The sequence below is a fragment of the Littorina saxatilis genome, linkage group LG1 (assembly GCF_037325665.1).
Source record: "Littorina saxatilis isolate snail1 linkage group LG1, US_GU_Lsax_2.0, whole genome shotgun sequence".
Taxonomy (NCBI): Eukaryota; Metazoa; Mollusca; class Gastropoda; order Littorinimorpha; family Littorinidae; genus Littorina; species Littorina saxatilis.
In genome coordinates, this window is record NC_090245.1 from 96,492,057 (window position 1) to 96,510,475 (window position 18,419).

General features: G+C 42.1%; 1 protein-coding gene across 1 annotated transcript in view; it reads left to right on the forward strand.

Moving 5' to 3' along the window:
- LOC138946668 (anoctamin-8-like) overlaps positions 1 to 7,962 on the forward strand; it is a 46,304-nt gene extending 38,342 nt beyond the window's left edge. The window contains exon 16 of the mRNA XM_070318098.1: positions 1,471 to 7,962. Coding sequence (XP_070174199.1) covers positions 1,471 to 2,652 — 1,182 coding nt within the window. The 3' untranslated portion in view covers positions 2,653 to 7,962. The remainder of the gene's footprint in view (positions 1 to 1,470) is intronic.
- The last annotated feature ends 10,457 nt before the right edge of the window (positions 7,963 to 18,419 follow it).

Genomic DNA, 18,419 nt, shown 5'->3' on the forward strand with positions numbered 1-18,419 from the left:
TGGGTCACGTGCAACCTCTGGCTGTCACTGCAGTCTGTGGGTGACGTGCAACCTCTGGCTGTCACTGCAGTCTGTGGGTCACGTGCAACCTCTGGCTGTCACTGCAGTCTGTGGCTGTCACATGCAACCTGTGGCTGTCACTGCAGTCTGTGGGTGACGTGCAACCTCTGGCTGTCACTGCAGTCTGTGGGTCACGTGCAACCTCTGGCTGTCACTGCAGTCTGTGGGTCACGTGCAACATGTGGCTGTCACTGCAGTCTGTGGCTGTCACGTGCAACCTGTGGCTGTCACTGCAGTCTGTGGGTCACGTGCAACCTCTGGCTGTCACTGCAGTCTGTGGGTCACGTGCAACCTGTGGCTGTCACTGCAGTCTGTGGGTCACGTGCAACCTCTGGCTGTCACTGCAGTCTGTGGGTGACGTGCAACATGTGGCTGTCACTGCAGTCTGTGGGTGACGTGCAACCTCTGGCTGTCACTGCAGTCTGTGGTGTTCTCCCCTGGTGCACCAAGAGAGCATCGGTTTGCTTGGTTGTCAAGACTGTTGCCAAGCAGACACTTTAGCTACACCTGTCTATAACCACCATCCAAGGGACCGACCAAAAGTGTCGCTATAGACTGGTGGTCGCGAAGGGAAGGCCAATTATATAGAAGAAAAACTTGTCTGGGATCCTTGAGATGGTCGTTGTGGGCAGGTGGTCGCTTTCGAGGTAGTTGCAAGGGTAGGTTCTAATGTACCTGTGGAATAAAATCAAGCTAACTTTATTATTGCAAGCATGAGAAATGACAGTAGTAAAGAAATTACAATGGGAAGCTTTGCTAGTGTGTCAGCTTAGGATACTGTGGCCAACCACTCAAAATTTGCTGATGCGGTTACTGCAGAAACTTTGGTAGACATGCATGACTCTGTATGATGGGGAACTTGTTTATCCTTGGGAAAATATGTGACCCTCCACCACGAAATGAGTCGCATGTCACCTTTGCATGATTTTCATATTTTTACATATTCCTAAAGAGTTTTTTATGCTCTATCCAGTGGTGAAAACCGTTTTAGAAAAGAGCAAAAACTGTTTGAGTTATAAGCCTGTGACTAAGGTGACCCTCACACTGTTACCAGACACTCCCCGGACTAATATTAAGCCTAGCGCAGAACCGCGCGAGGTGACATGCGACTCATTTCGTGGTGGAGGGTCACATATGGACATACTGAGATAGGCCTTTCAATTTGATAGGATTACTGTCAGGACTCGGGATGCAGTGGAACCTCTCTTTTAAGACCCACCAGTTTAAGACTCCCTCCTTTTTAAGACCTGATTTTCTTCAATTTTTAAAAAAAAAAAAAAATTATTTTTTTTTCCAATTTTTAAAGGTGGTAAAAGGGGGGTTCCACCGTATGTATTAGGTGAGTATGAGGACATGGATGGGTTTCCAGTGACATGTTGTGACTCTCCCTCGTTGTGTATCTTCCCTTAGGATGAGCGACAGCGAGGGGGCAACCCTTGGGGATCATCGGGGAGGGGGTCAGTCATCCCCGCATCTCGCTCGGCCACTTCACCATTTTCCTCCGACAGCCCTGGGGGGTCTCGGCGCCAGCCCTATTCGCCCACGGACGACCCTTTTCGCAGTCCCATCAGGCCCCAGGCCCAGCAGGCGGAGGAGGCCCAGCAGATTTATCGCAAAAGTCCGGACAGTGTTTCCGCCGGCAAATTTTCGCCGGGCTGCAGGGGCAGCAAAGTGGAGGGTGGGGAGAAAAGTTATCCCAGAAGTCTGTGCAGGTCTTCGTCAGGTTCGCTGTACAGCAGGGTAAAAACGCCCGAGGTCGATGCTGTTTCGTATTTCAGGAGCACCGGCCTGCCCTACGCTTCTGCTCAGAAAGACAGTGTGGTGATGAGCCCACAGAGAGAGGGGAGTTCTTTGCCAAGGGAAACGCCATCCCCTCAGAGAGACGGTGTGGTGATGAGCCCACAGAGAGAGGGGAGTTCTTTGCCAAGGGAAACGCCATCCCCTCAGAGAGACGGTGCTTCTCACAGGGGGTCAGTGTCACCCCTGAAAGAGACTGTGTTCCACTCCACAGCAGCAACGTATCCAAGAACAGCAACTTCCCTGAAAAGGGAAACAACTTTGCCTCAAAGGGAAACGACTTTTTCTCGAAGGGAAGCAACTTCCCTGCAAGAAGAAAGAATTTTGCCTCAAAGAGAAACATCTCCCACAAAAAGAGAAACAGCTTCCCCTGAAAGAGAAACAACTCCTCCTCAAAAAAGAACATTTTCGCAAAGAGACACAATTTCCCCTCAACGAGAAACAGTTTCGCCGCAAAGAGATACAGCTACCACTCAGAGAGACACAACAGCACCGCAGAAAGCCGCAACTTTCCCAAGGCGGACACTATCTGAGCAGAGAGAAACCATTTCAGAAAGGGAGACAATTACTCCTGAGCGGTACAGATTCTACCACCAAAGGGAAGTAACCTCAGTGCTAACGGAAACCAATGCCCCAGAACGGGAAGCGGTCTCCCTACCAGCACAGGTAGCAGAAGGGTTGGCGTCACGGGTGAGACGGAGAGCTAGTCAGCCGATCACCCCCACGGCCGTGGGTTTGTTGGCCGGGGAATCAAGCGTGGATCGTCCAATCACGAAAGACTATAGTGTCAAGTGATTGATACCGGCGATGTTACTGTGGTTAGCGTTGTTATTCTGTTTTACTACCTTGTGATCTGATGATGTTCTTGTTGTCCATGGAGTCTTTTTCTATCGCATTTGTAACTGTCAAGTTTTATACATACTCCACATCGTGTTTCTCTACTTTTATCCATGCTTCACATCGTGTTTCTCTACTTTTATCCATGCTTCACATCGTGTTTCTCTACTTTTATCCATGCTTCACATCGTGTTTCTCTACTTTTATCCATGCTCCACATCGTGTTTCTCTACTTTTATCCACGCTTCACAATCACACAAAATGAAAATCCGACAGCAAACTGAAACTGGCAGCAGACTACTTGCCATGAATGTCGCTGCTAATTCTTCACATGTTGTCAGTGCACAAGCACTTCACCGTACAATCAGTTGACTCTGTGCTGGCGTTTTGCGGCTCAGTGCGTCTCCTGTTGGACTTTTCTGTTACAGTGGAACCCCCTAGGGCCCCCTTAAGACCCCCCAATTTAAGACCTTGCTTTTTCACATTCTCTCTTCATAATCTCTGTCCATTTACCCCCATTGTAAGACTCCCTGCTTTTAAAGTCCTGAATTTCACAGATTTGTGAAGGTCTTGAAAGTCGGGTTCCACTGTGTGTTAAGACTGAAACTGGTTCAAAATCTTTTACTTTCTTGTTTTAATATGTGCAAAGTTGACTAAAGACAATCCAAAACAAATTATCTCTTGTGCAATTGGTTTTGTTCATGTGTTCTTTACCTACAGCCTGCAATATACAGAGATATGATGAGTGTGTATGGTTTTTCTTAATCATTTTTTACAGCTGAGTGAAATCCACTGCTGATAATCATTTACATTTGTACTCTGGAAAGACGTTACAGTTGTAAGAGGTTAGTATCACACACACGTAATAACATTAACATTAACATTGTGTTCTGTCGGGAGGATTCATCTGATCCTTGTTTTGAACGCGTGGGGCGTGGGTTCTTCTCCAGAAAGTGGTATTGTGGATTGTAGATCAACTAAGAGTGCACACAACTAAGAGTGCACACAACTAAGAGTGCACAGAGCTAGGACGGGTGTAGCGCACAGTGTCTGCATGCACATACTGTTGCTAAACAGTCATCCAAGTTCAGATCAATCATTTGACAAAAAAAACTGTCCATGCCACCGTTGTATTCAGTATTTCTGTGTGGAGGTTTTTTCTCTCATATATTTGTGAAAACTAAATGTTCCTGATCAGCATCTAAAGTATATCCTTGTTGAACTGTTGTAAATATTTTGTTGCCCCAGACCATTCCCTGTGGAAAACTATTATGTCTATATTCTGTTGGAAACCAAAAGTATACATGTGTTTCTTTGTGTACAAATTGTGAATCGAGTGGACGTTTCTTGAAGTCCAGAATGAATGGGGAATTAACTGAGGTTGTGCCATTTTTGTTTCTTCTTGTGTAACTTATCATTTTATTTTATTTTATTTATCATTAAAAAAAGAGGATGTTTATATGCAATTTTTATATCACAAATGTAACGTGCAATAGTGTTATTTCTAGCCTGTTTTGTGTGCAGTGCTTTAAATCCGTCATTGATTTTCTTGGGAGTATGATTTTGCTTACTTTGAGAGATGCTTCTAATATATTCTATTATTTTGCGTTTCGCCATTTCCGGTGTGTTGTTCTTTTTTGTTATAGATATATATATGCTTACTGTTACAACTTGTCTGCAGTAATTATGGTAAATAGTCGCCTAAATTAAGAATGCAGTTTTACTCCATCTATTGACTTAAGATTGAAATTGACTTGGAGCAATTATATATGAACCTGAAATGATCTTTATTGAAAACCTTGAGATGGACCTGAGCAAGCAACCTGGTTCAAAACTCCAGTAACTAATTAAATTAATAGTTTGTTTAATTGTTTTTTTATGTGTGTGTATTTCTTTTTTTTAATTTTTTTTTTAGAAACATGCATTTTGGGATATTTGTGTCGCCTGTTTGAATATACTTTTTTGGAGACTGGAAAAGAGCACGTTTCGCCAAGCTGTTTTAACGTGTTTTTCACTCCACATTTATTGCTTAATTTAGACCTATCTTTGTTGATGATTCAACGTTCTGTGTGCATGCTTGTGACTGCTTGTGTATATGTGTGTGTGTGTGTGCACGCATGCGAGCGTGTGTGTGTGTGTCACAGTGTGTGTGTGTGTTGCTTTCCTGAAGTTTCGCAGGTAAATTTGCAAAAAAGTAAGATGTGTATTGTCCTGTGCCATGTGCTCAACATCCTCATCTCAGGATTTTGCAGCTCCCGTTTGGTATTATCCCTTTTTGCTAAAAGTGTTTGTTTGTTTGGCGTGCCATGTGCAGGTGTGTGTGTGTGTGTGTGTATAAATGCACATATTTGTCTGAGCCGCCTTTCCTTCTTTGGCTCCTCTTTTCAAATGATGGGTTGAACTTGATACTGCAGTGCTGTCTGCAATTGTTTTTCAAGATTTTTTGGATTAACTTTTTCAACCCAGATTTCGAGTTTATGGTCTAAGTCTAAGACATCTTTTGCAAGCTCATAACCACAAAACTTTTAACTGATCTGTGCATGAACAAGGTACCCCCCCCCCCCCCACCCCCTTGTAAGGGGAGGCACCAGTGTTAAAAGTTATTTTTTGTGTTTCATAACTCTTGGGGCAAAAATGGTTTTAGAATTAATGTACAATGTACTGTCAATTTCCAGAGAAAATGTAAAAACCTTTTTTTTCTCTTTTTTTTGAGTCGGTTGCCATGGTAGCAATCCAAGATGGCCGCCAAACAGCACCTTTTTAAAATCCTAAGGCTTTTACAAAACTGCATGTATTTTTGTTTTGATGCTTGTTATGTGTACTTTAGTACAATGCCCAGGTCTGATCAGAGGCTTTTTTTGATAGCTTCTGTCTTGGAGAAGATCGCAGTTATCAAAAGTAGTTATGCTGAACTTCATGAAAATTACATTAAAAATAGTGTACGTGTATAACTTTTCACACAAACAAAAATGTAAGAATGTTCCCCCCTTTTCAAGAACTTGATTTTTCAAATTTTGTGTCCTTAACCTCTGTAGATGTACCCCCATTTTAAGACTAATTTTAAGACCTGATTTTCTCATATTGGTTGAGGTCTTAAGGGGGGGTTCCACTGTATGTCGTTGTTCAAACAGCTGTTTTGACATACAGGGTGACCCCAAAAAAAAGAGTACCCAAACAAAATTGAATAACTTTGTCAATTTTAACTTTTTTTTCTTTCTTTTTGAGGTGAGTCAAGCTAATCCACTGCATGGTTGGATGAAATAAAAGCTGTTCTCACAATGAACTATACTAATGATCAACGGACGTTTTGCATAGAGACCTATTTTCGCACAAAATCATACAGAGATGTGCAAGTACAGTTCCAGAGACACTTCGGTCAGCGCGATTTCTATCTTTGGGGGTTCCTGAAAGACAACATCTACAGGAACAACCCACAGACAATCACAGAACTCAAGAGAGCCATCACAACAACCATTCGCGGAATCTCGCAACAGGAGTGTGTGCGGGTGATTGATAACTTTGCGCGGCGAGTTCAAGTTTGCCTGCAGCGGCGTTTGGAGCATGTTCTGTAGAATGAGCATAACTTTCCTGAAAGACAAGCTAGAACGCTAAAATTTTCTGTGCAAATCATGCAGAGGCTACTTGTGTGTGTAAATAAATTTTATGAAGATTGCTTTATTTTTGTTCAATTTATGACGTTTTGTTTGGGTACTCTTTTTTTTGGGTCACCCTGTACAAATGTCTTCTCTTTATTGGTGTTGTGATCAGACGTCAATGCAGTGTTGACTTCATGTATCGGGGAATGTGCATTTTTCAGGGAAAGTTTTCTTGGTTCTGGTCTTCCCTTACTTGCCTTTGATATGTTTCTATATATTTATTGTTGTCATAAATTGCGTCATGTTTTGGTATCAATACCGCCGGGTTCTTTTTCTGAGCCGCCTTTCCTTCTTTGGCTCCTCTATTCCAATGATGGGTTGAACTTGATACTGCAGTGCTGTCAGGATTATATTGAAGAAGTTCTACATATATAGAGATTTGTGGAACATCCAAAATGGTGCTGTATTTTTTGGTTAATACGTCCTCATTTACTCTTTGTAGGTACAAGTACCTCGCTGAGTTTATTATAATTAAATGTCTTAGTTTTAATGACTTACAGTGATGGATTCACCAGAAGGACGTTACCTATAGGCACCCTCCTCCTCATGAAAACAGCTCAGTTGACTGTCCCAGATGTGGCCAGGTTGACATGGGACAAGACCAGCCCTCCACTGGCACACACACCAACCATCAACACCTTGGCTGCTTTTCGTAAGTGAAAGGAAAGTCAATCTGATAAATACATTCTGCGACAAAATCTATTCTGCACACAAGAAGCAGTTATTTAAAAATTCAAATTCACCACAACAAGCGGTTATTTAATAATTCAAATTCGCCACAACAAGCCGTTATTTAAAATTCAAATTCACCACAACAAGCCGTTATTTAAAATTCAAATTCACCACAACAAGCGGTTATTTAATAATTCCAATTCGCCACAACAAGCCGTTATTTAAAATTCAAATTCACCACAACAAGCCGTTATTTAATAATTCCAATTCGCCACAACAAGCGGTTATTTAATAATTCCAATTCGCCACAACAAGGAGTTATTTAAAAAATCCAATTCGCCACAACAAGCAACCATTTAAAAAATCCAATTTGCCACAACAAGCAGTTAGTTAGAAATTCCAATTCGCCACAACAAGCATTTATTTAAAAATTCCAATTCACCACAACAAGCAACCATTTAAAAATTCCAATTCGCCACAACAAGCAGCATTGTTCAAAATGTCCAATTCGCCACAACAAGCGGCCTTTCAAAATTCTTATTCGCCACAACAAGCAACCATTTAAAAATTCCAATTCGCCACAACAAGCAGCCGTTCAAAATGCCCAATTCGCCACAGCAAGTTGTCATGGTGTTGATTTTTGTCACATGTGCAAGTGCAGGTATGGTGTCGTCTCATGTGAACGCTGGCCACATCTCACATGGTGGGCCGAACTTGTGTTTTCAGGAGAAGGATTTCGCCTTTAAGTTCTCACTCTGCCAAAAGCAAGGTTGTTTCTCCACTCGGGAATATCCTGATCTGACTGTCTCTTTCCCTTGCGTTGAAGGCAGCTGAGCCCTGCATATAAATGTATTGCTTCGTTACGCCTCGTGTCTCTGTAAACCGTGTATCTGTGATTGTTTGATTACACGCAATAAAATTCCCATGCGCAGAATACTAAGACTGGGCTGTTGTGTGATATGAAATCCTTTTGTGTTCGTTTCTTTGTCATTATTCTCTTTGTCTCTCTGTCTTTGTGTCTGCATGTCTGTATCTGTCTGTCAGTCTATCTCTCTCTCTCTCTCTATCTCTCTCTCTCTCTCTCTCACTCTCTCTCTCTCTCTCTCTCTCTCTCTCTCTCTCTCTCTCTCTCTCTCTCTCTCTCTCTCTCTCTCTCTCTCTCTCTCTCTCTCTCTCTCTCTCACACACACACACACGTACATATATGCGCGTGCACGCACGCACAGACACATACTGAAACACACACATATGTTCTTGTTCTCTCTCTCTCTCTCTCTCTCTCTCTCTCTCTCTCTCTCTCTCTCTCTCTCTCTCTCTCTCTCTCTCTCTCTCTCTCTCTCTCACACACACACACACACACACACGTACATATATGCGCGTGCACGCACGCACAGACATACTGAGACACACGCACACACATACATACACAAAGAAACACGCGCACGTGGGTAAACTGGGGTACACACACAGACGCATGCGCTTGTACATCACATACACACATACTCACAAACACGCGCGCACGCATACACAAACGCACACACTCACACGCACACTGACTGGGAGCTCACTCTAAATGAAGTAAGCACGAAGACGCAATTTGAGAGAATAACTGCAAGGAAAGGGGAGCGCGCCCCCCGATACAAGAAATTGCAGAGACGGTAGCGCCGCGTGCCTGCAAGCCAGTGACTGATTGAAGCTGTTGGCAAATTGATTAAACCCGATCAACCGTGAAACGATCAGCCTTTCTTCTGCATTGCAAGTGGCCGGCCCCTCGGTGGGAAGGTCTCTCTTGTCTCGGTCTGTCTGTCTGTCTCTCTATCTGTCTGTCTCTCTGTCTGTCTGTGTGTCTCTGTAGCTGTGCGTGTGTGTGTGTGTGTGTGTGTCTCTCTCTCTTTCTTTCTAATTATGTAAGTATGTAGTAGTAGTTATTATAGTAGATTTAGTCCCTCTTTAGGGCGAGGGCCAGATGCAAAAAAGTATACCAATGCTTATTCTGTTACCCTCGTAAAATAAAGAATTGTCATTGTCATTGTCATTGTCTTTCTCTGTCACTGTCTCTGCCCGTCAGACTATCTCTCTCTCTCTCTCTCTCCCTCTCTCTCTCTCTCTCTCTCTCTCTCTCTCTCTCTCTCTCTCTCTCTCTCTCTCTCTCCCCCCCCCCCTCTCCCCCCCCCCCTTTTCTCTCTCCGACTTCCTCTGTGTCATTATGCCCTTGAAGATGTTGCCTATTTTTCCTGTGAAAACTCAGTTATGTGCGAGCTAAACACTTATCAGAAACAATTGTGTCAAAGCACTTCTCTCTCTTTGTTTATTGTTTTTTCTGTGTTGTTGGTGGTGGCGGTGTTGGTGGTTTGTTTTGTTTTAACACGTAGTCGTCACTGTCTCTGTCCCGGCGACGCCCGCTTGCAACCGGTTGCTCCCCTTACACACTAAACCGAACATAGGTCGTCATTACATCAAATAAGCTTTTAATTGTCCCAAATCAGAGGGAATTATGGGTAGGGAAATCCTTTTGTAAAATGACGTCGCTGCCGTTCCGTGATTGGTCAATGCGTTTCGGTGTTGGTACCATTAACCTACTTTGTTCACGCTGGACGTCAGTGCTATTTGATTTTGCTTTCCAAAATACAAAGTCAACGGGAGTATAAGAAAATTCATCAAGTTAAGACAAATAAAACAGTGTTATTGGTTAAAAAAAATCTTTTAACTCTCCTGTTCTTTTGCTAACCCGTTTTTCATTTGAACAGTCGTGTGTTTGTCTTAATGATCGTGTGTTTGTCTTAATGATCGTGTGTTTGTCTTAATGATCGTGTGTTTGTCTTAATGATCGTGTGTTTGTCTTAATGATCGTGTGTTTGTCTTAATGATCGAGTGTTTGTCTTAATGATCGTGTGTTTGTCTTAATGATCGTGTGTCTGTCTTAATGATCGTGTGTCTGTCTTGATGATCGAGTGTTTGTCTTAATGATCGTGTGTTTGTCTTGATGATCGTGTGTTTGTCTTAATGATCGTGTGTCTGTCTTAATGATCGTGTGTCTGTCTTGATGATCGAGTGTTTGTCTTAATGATCGTGTGTTTGTCTTAATGATCGTGTGTTTGTCTTAATGATCGTGTGTTTGTCTTAATGATCGTGTGTTTGTCTTAATGATCGAGTGTTTGTCTTAATGATCGTGTGTTTGTCTTAATGATCGTGTGTTTGTCTTAATGATCGTGTGTTTGTCTTAATGATCGAGTGTTTGTCTTAATGATCGTGTGTTTGTCTTAATGATCGTGTGTTTGTCTTAATGATCGTGTGTTTGTCTTAATGATCGTGTGTCTGTCTTAATGATCGTGTGCTTGTCTCAATGATCGTATGTTTGTCTTAATGATCGTGTGTTTGTCTTAATGATCGTGTGTTTGTCTTAATGATCGTGTGTTTGTCTTATTGATCGTGTGTTTGTCTTATTGATCGTGTGTTTGTCTTAATGATCGTGTGTTTGTCTTAATGATCGTGTGTCTGTCTTAATGATCGTGTGTTTGTCTTAATGATCGTGTGTTTGTCTTAATGATCGTGTGTCTGTCTCAATGATCGTATGTTTGTCTTAATGATCGTGTGTTTGTCTTAATGATCGTGTGTCTGTCTTAATGATCGTGTGTTTGTCTTAATGATCGTGTGTCTGTCTTAATGATCGTGTGTTTGTCTTAATGATCGTGTGTTTGTCTTAATGATCGTGTGTTTGTCTTAATGATCGTGTGTTTGTCTTAATGATCGTGTGTTTGTCTTATTAGAAATGCGATGTGGTGCCTAAAGAAAAATGTCCATGTTTGTGTAAAATGAAACTGGACATTAAAGTTTCTCATCTTGGTTTAAACAAGTTTATTCAATAAATTCCATTGGTACTATTACCGCATACATGAAATAAGGAACATGGAGCACAACAAGCTAGGCTTATAAGCGTACTCTTAAAAGCAAATGAAGTTTCTTATCTTATCTTATCTTATTTATTTCCTTCTCTTCTTCTTTCATTTCAAAGCTTTTGATTGGTTGGTTGACATGCTCAAGCCACTGGCAGTTATCTCGGATCTTTGAAGGACTGTGGTATAAACGTGTTTTTCTTTGACTATCGGGCAACGTTTGCACCAGCGAGTTATACTTCCCTTGAACAATTTCCCACAATTCCCTACTGTGGTGATGCGAATAAAAAAAAAGGCGTTGCGACGCTCTTATCACACTCTTTTTATGCATTCTCAGAAATACTTTGGTGAGACAAATAGAGAATACTAAACTTGGCAAAAAAATTATTGCAACAATTTTCGCACGCTAATAAAAGCATTAAAACGCAATTCATTTTAGTTAAACTTTATATGCTCGAAACGGTAATTATGTCAGCTGTACATATCATTTGTCCGATTGATGGTACTTTGTATAGGCATCCCGTGACAGCCTGTCAAACAAGGTCACCCCTAAAATCGACATGACAAAAACCATAGCCCCGTATTTTAAAATCTGCAAAAAATCAGTATATGCACAAACCAAACATTTCTGACAACCATTGGAAAGGCCATTCAATTTCCTGTTCAGAACATTTTGTTTTATGCACCTGACTTCTCTAGTCTTTATGTAGCCTGTTGTCAAAGGCGGTAGGTGTCAACCGTTTCAGAGGCCCAAAAAGGCACGTTTTGCGGCCATTTTTGAGGGGGTCCTCCACCCGAAGAGCCATATCTGCTCAAGTTCTCAATGATTTGCTTTGAAAATTTCACAAGTTATGACCAATAGGCTGACCTAAATCGGTGTTTACTTTTACGAATGTGTATAATAAGCGTGTTGTATTACGTACATTTTCCGAAAGAACGAAACAAATATTCATGTTAATTCAGGGTTTTAGGTTAACAAATCGTGACTTTGCATACTAAGCAAAAAATGAATGAGGCAATAGGTGCCAAAGAGTGAGGCAGATCCGAGTGCTGGTTTACATTTGCTGGAGATGGGAACGCGCAAGAAAATGTATCGATCACCGTCCTTGGTAATGCGTACAGTAGCCGTGGAGATAAACTGACCTTGGCCTGTGCTTCCTTCGCTGCGGGTCACAAAAGCGCAACTCACCGAGCACAGCGCGCCGGAACAGGATAGTAAGGCACAAAAAAAATAGTCTGTTTACGGTATCCCGAACGACCCTATTTTTTCGCGCGACCCTAGACTTTTTTTTTGCATTTGGGGGAAACATTTTTAAAAAATTAAAAAAATCTGTTTTTTTTGCAAAATAACTTAAAAATATAGTTTTTTGGAGAAAAAAAAATATCCCGACCTACCGATCCTATTTTTATTGCCTATGTTAGCGTAAACGGACTTTTTTTTGTTGGCCTAAGCACAGGCCCAGGACTGTTAGTCTCCACGGGTAGTGTACTCAGTACCACTGACGGTGATTGAACATTTTTCATGCGTGTTCCCATCTCCAGCAAATGTAAACCAGCACTCGGATCTGCCTCAAACTTCGGCACCTATTGCCTCATGCATTTTTTGCTTAGCATGCAAAGTCACGATTTTTTAACCTAAAACCCTGAATTAATATGAATATTTGTTTAGTTCTTTCGGAAAAGTTACGTAATACGACACGCTAAGTATACACATTCGCAAAACGCAACACACATTTTGGTCAGCCTATTGGTCATAACTTCTGAACTTTCCAAAGCAAATCATTGAGAACTTGAGCAGATATGGCTCTTTGGGTGGAGGACCCCCTCAAAAATGGCCGCAAAACGTGCCTTTTTGGGCCTCTGAAACGGTTGACACCTACCGCCTTTGACAACAGGCTACATAAAGACTAGAGAAGTCAGGTGCATAAAACAAAATGTTCTGAACAGGAAATTGAATGGCCTTTCCAATGGTTGTCAGAAATGTTTGGTTTGTGCATATTCTGATTTTTTGCAGATTTTAAAATACGGGGCTATGGTTTTTGTCATGTCGATTTTAGGGGTGACCTTGTTTGACAGGCTGTCACGGGATGCCTATACAAAGTACCATCAATCGGACAAATGATATGTACAGCTGACATAATTACCTTATGGGGCATATAACGTTCAACTAAAATAAATTGCGTTTTAATGCTTTTATTAGCGTGCGAAAATTGTTGCAATAATTTTGTGGCCAAGTTTATATGGCTTGCCGTGTGTTACCAGATTTCAACGAGTTTTTGTTTTTTTAAATATTGAAATGCGAGTGAAAGCCAGCTTTTCAATATTTGAAATAGCAACGAATGTCAACCTGATATCACACAGTAAGTCGTGTGGTAAACGTTCTGTGTATCCTGCATTCCGTACTTGCGTGTCTTGTGCTCCAAAGTTCCGGGTGTCAAAGCGTCCGAATTGAAGACGCGTCTTATGGAATCTTGATCTCTTCCAATGCCATGTGAAATCTTTGACGTTAAAAGCAAACAGACGTTCTTTTAGGAATTATAGTGTCACGTGTAAGTTCTCAAAATTCTTCCAGAGGAAACAGCAAACACAGCAGTATATCGAGAATGACGTTTGTCTCGGCGACTTTGTCATCATGATCGAGCTGTGGAAAATGAGGTCCCTGTCAGACTGTAGTTTGACACGACCTCATTTACACGATACAAACACGTGTGAGTACAGGGCTAACACCTTTCCGGTTCTTGCCGGAAATCCGGTTTTTAAAAACTTTTAAAACCGGAAAATCCGGTTTCTTAAAGTAAAACTTAAACACATTTTTATTTTTAGTTTGAATGGTTGATGGAGGCAAAATGTGTTTTATTTTATAATTTATTAACATACATTTTTGTACCAGGAGAGGCTGTTCTTTGCCGAGAACTACAAGATATAAAAAAAAATTCCCAGCTTCTGGGGGGCCCCCCAGACCCCTAGCGGACCGTTGACCCTGCCGCCGTGGACCCTAGCCTTTTATTTTTTTCACTTTTTGTGTATGTTAGCCCTGTGAGTATGTGGTTAAGTAATGACATGAGTGGTCAGCCACAAGTAATGACATGAGTGGTCAGTCACAAGTAATGACATGAGTGGTCAGTCACAAGTAATGACATGAGTGGTCAGTCACAAGTAATGACATGAGTGGTCAGTCACAAGTAATGACATGAGTGGTCAGTCACAAGTAATGACATGAGTGGTCAGTCACAAGTAATGACATGAGTGGTCAGTCACAAGTAATGACATGAGTGGTCAGTCACAAGTAATGACATGAGTGGTCAGTCACAAGTAATGACATGAGTGGTCAGTCACAAGTAATGACATGAGTGGTCAGTCACAAGTAATGACATGAGTGGTCAGTCACAAGTAATGACATGAGTGGTCAGTCACAAGTAATGACATGAGTGGTCAGTCACAAGTAATGACATGAGTGGTCAGTCACAAGTAATGACATGAGTGGTCAGTCACAAGTAATGACATGAGTGGTCAGTCACAAGTAATGACATGAGTGGTCAGTCACAAGTAATGACATGAGTGGTCAGCCACAAGAATGTAGGTTGAAGAAAAGAAAGAAACTCGGCAGGAGATAAAGGAAGACTTACAGCCCGGTGAGTTGCAGCAGTTAGGGGGATGGGATGCCAGGGATTGATCTGACGGGTCACGCTTGGCTGCCCGGGGTTTGATTAGCAATGGGTGTGACTGGGGGACTTGCTGTCTTAATTATTCATCGTCGTCAATTTCTGCTGCCCTGCCCTCACTTACGTGTTGCACGTGACTACTGCGACATGGTACAGGTTATCCTCTATGTAGTGTTCACGGCAGACTTCTTCGTGCCAATGAAAATTACTGAATATTTCTTTCTTCCTGCCAATGTAAACACTAAATCTTTCTTTCTTCCTGCCAATGTAAACACTACATCTTTCTTTCTTCCTGCCAATGTAAACACTACATCTTTCTTTCTTCCTGCCAATGTAAACACTACATCTTTCTTTCTTCCTGCCAATGTAAACACTACATCTTTCTTTCTTCCTGCCAATGTAAACACTACATCTTTCTTTCTTCCTGCCAATGTAAACACTACATCTTTCTTTCTTCCTGCCAATGTAAACACTACATCTTTCTTTCTTCCTGCCAATGTAAACACTACATCTTTCTTTCTTCCTGCCAATGTAAACACTACATCTTTCTTTCTTCCTGCCAATGTAAACACTACATCTTTCTTTCTTCCTGCCAATGTAAACACTACATCTTTCTTTCTTCCTGCCAATGTAAACACTACATCTTTCTTTCTTCCTGCCAATGTAAACACTACATCTTTCTTTCTTCCTGCCAATGTAAACACTACATCTTTCTTTCTTCCTGCCAATGTAAACACTAAATCTTTCTTTCTTCCTGCCAATGTAAACACTACATCTTTCTTTCTTCCTGCCAATGTAAACACTACATCTTTCTGTCTTCCTGCCAATGTAAACACTGAATCTTAAAAGCAACATCTTCTTTCATTGTGAATTTGTGCTCTTGATATCTTAAAAACAAAAGCACGTTAATTAAACCTAGTTGTCACTTTGTCTTCTATCACTATTTCAGAAATATATACGGGGATATTCAAGTTTAGTTTTCATTATTGATAAAGGCAGTCATACAATTTTTGACAACTCTCAAAACTAGGGGGCAAAGAAAAAAAGCTTTTAAAAAACCGATAAAAGCAACGAAACAAGGAAATAGATAAAGAAAGAAAGGTTTGAAATAAGAAACTGTGGCCAATATCCCCAATCCTTGAAGCTGCCCCGTGGCGGTCTGTGCAAGAGAACAAAGCCAGAATAAAAAAAACGTCCGCGCTCCAACGTCCTATTCTTCTATTGAATGTGAGCACGTCTTCGCCTCGCGGCAGTTGGCGCTGTCTGTGCTGGCTATGCGCGGCGAGGGTGTCGTTGAGGTGGTAGTGTGGCGAGGGTACCCCGTCGTGAGAGGCGACTGATGATGCACTTACCAACCTAACCGTCTACCGTCGCTACACAAAGACAGACGGAAACACCAGGAAACCTTGATCGTGTCAATGTTTATCTGCTCCATGTGTCACTGTGAAATCTCTTTTCAATAATTATGTGCTACTGTTTTCTAATGAATGTTGTAAACTGTGAAAGGAGTAGTTGATGATTTGGGATTACAGTGCTGTTTTGAAGGTAAAGTATTCTCTAATGGCAGTCTTCTTTTTCTTTATTTTTGTGTGTGTATTTTTTTTATGAGTAAACTGAACACTGATTTACCGAACCATTATTACCCCTCGATTTTGTGGTTGAAGCTGCACATATGCCAGTCGATTATTCACGTAAGTTCATGTTCAAACCCACACAAAAACACAGCACAAAAAACAAACACACAAGCAAATAAACAAACAAATGAAGACATTTTTCTTCTGTGCGATTTCGTCGCGGCTAGATGTTAGCAGCTTGATGTCATTTGTTTTGTCCAAAGCAAAACTAATCTAAATGATCTACCAAGGATTTGAATCTGTTTAAAACATGTTAATCTCTGTATCAGTGTGTGTGTGTGTGTGTGTGTGTGTGTGTGTGTGTGTGTGTGTGTGTGTGTGTGTGTGTGTGTGTGTGTGTGTGTGTGTGTGTGTGAGAGAGTGCGTGTGCGCGTGTGTGTGTGTATGTGTGTGTGTGTGTGTGCGTGTGTGTTTGTGAATTGTGTGTGTGTGTGTGTGTGTGTGTGTGTGTGTGTGTGTGTGTGTGTGTGTGTGTGTGTGTACTTGCGTGGGCGCGTGTTGTTTTAGTTGTTGTTTTTGTGTTGTTTTTGTGGGGAAGGGGGGTGGGGGGAGTGCAACATTTCTTACTTTATTTCGTTCTACCTCTAAGATTCATTTTAAACAAGTTTACCATGTTTTTTTTAAATTTTGGAGTCATTCCCTATACATTCGTTCTTCATTTCACAAGTCTGTTGGCTGTACAGAGCGCTCCTCACACATTTCCCCTCCCGTCCTCCAAAAACGCTCCAGAACTTTCAAGTTCAGGGGAGAGCAAAAATGGACGAAGTAAGCCTGGGGTTTTGCTACATTGCACGCAACGCGTAATTTCTTGGACAGCGTAATTCCCCGAATTGTCTCTACGCTTGAGACTTGGCCAAGAGTCAGGGAGGGCACCCAGTACTCGCTCTATCGCCTCTTAATGCCACGTCTCGCACGTGACGAGGACGTTTTGATGGAACTGGTGATCACAGTGATCACGGTGTGTCAACTGTTTCCGCGTATATGGTTCGTACACCGTTGTTTCTGTGCGTACAGATTGTGTGTGTGTGTTTGTGTGTGTGTGTGTGTGTGTGTGTGTGTGTGTGTGTGTGTGTGTGTTGCACTTAGCCAAGATATATATATCATTGTACAAAAGCTAAGGAACTGTTGGAACATCTGTTCAAGCGAAATCTTTCAACAGTCATTATTTTGGTACGCACAGAAACTTCAGCGGTTAGTTTTTATTACAGAGCGAGAAAAATGAACATGTTGGGGGGGGGGGGGATGATGTAATAATACCACGTTCGGTCCGTTTATTGTAATTCATAAGACCTACTAGCGCCTTGGTAATTAATGTTTACGTAGCTGAACCAATTTGCTACCGTATTCTTAAAAAATCACTAAAGTGCATGGCTGCCTACACAACCTACCGTAACGTGTTTGTTCGACCAAGTGCCGAAAATGAGGCTGAACGGATAAATGTGATGTACGAACCATATACGCGGAATCAGCTGTCACACCGTACGTGGTGATGGAACGCTAGGATCACGCTCCTGCTTCAGCACGAGCATCACGCTCCTACGTCAGCCTCTCGGTCGCTACTTTCACCCTGACCCCCCGTCTAGCCAAACGTGCCGCACGACTCGGCAATCACACTGTCACAGGACATGACCAACTGCCCCTCCCCATTTCGCTCGCTATATACCCCCTTAAGCCCCTCCCCCCCTCACCCCGCCCCCCCTCCACCCTCCACACCGATCCTTCCCACCAATGCATGTTTCAATTCACCTTGCCACCATCCGTCCCTTTTCTCTCTCAAAGTAAACTCAGAGAGAACGGAAACACAAGACTTACATCGAGTTTGAGTCGAACGCTTCTAAGTGAAGAGGGGGATAATCTCCGACCAGTGGTTTGCTGGGTGGTATTTTCTTTTCTTTTTTTCTCTCTTTCCTTTTCATCATAGCTATTGACTCCCCATTCGTGGGTTGGAACCCCACTCAAGGTCTGTCTGTCTGCATGCGTGAATGTTTGAGGGTGATGTTATGTTCTGTTCTGTTCTATCTTTCCTGCTGCAGATGGTGTTTTATTGCAGCAGGTTTTGTTTCACCCTTCTTCTTGTCCTTACTTTTTTCCCCGCTTCTGTTGCTTCTAATTGTATGATAGGCGGCAAAAGAAACGCGCCACAGTCGGGCGTACTCGATCTTGCAAGTGATTTTATTTCCTCGTTTTCAAACTGTAGGCTGGAGTACC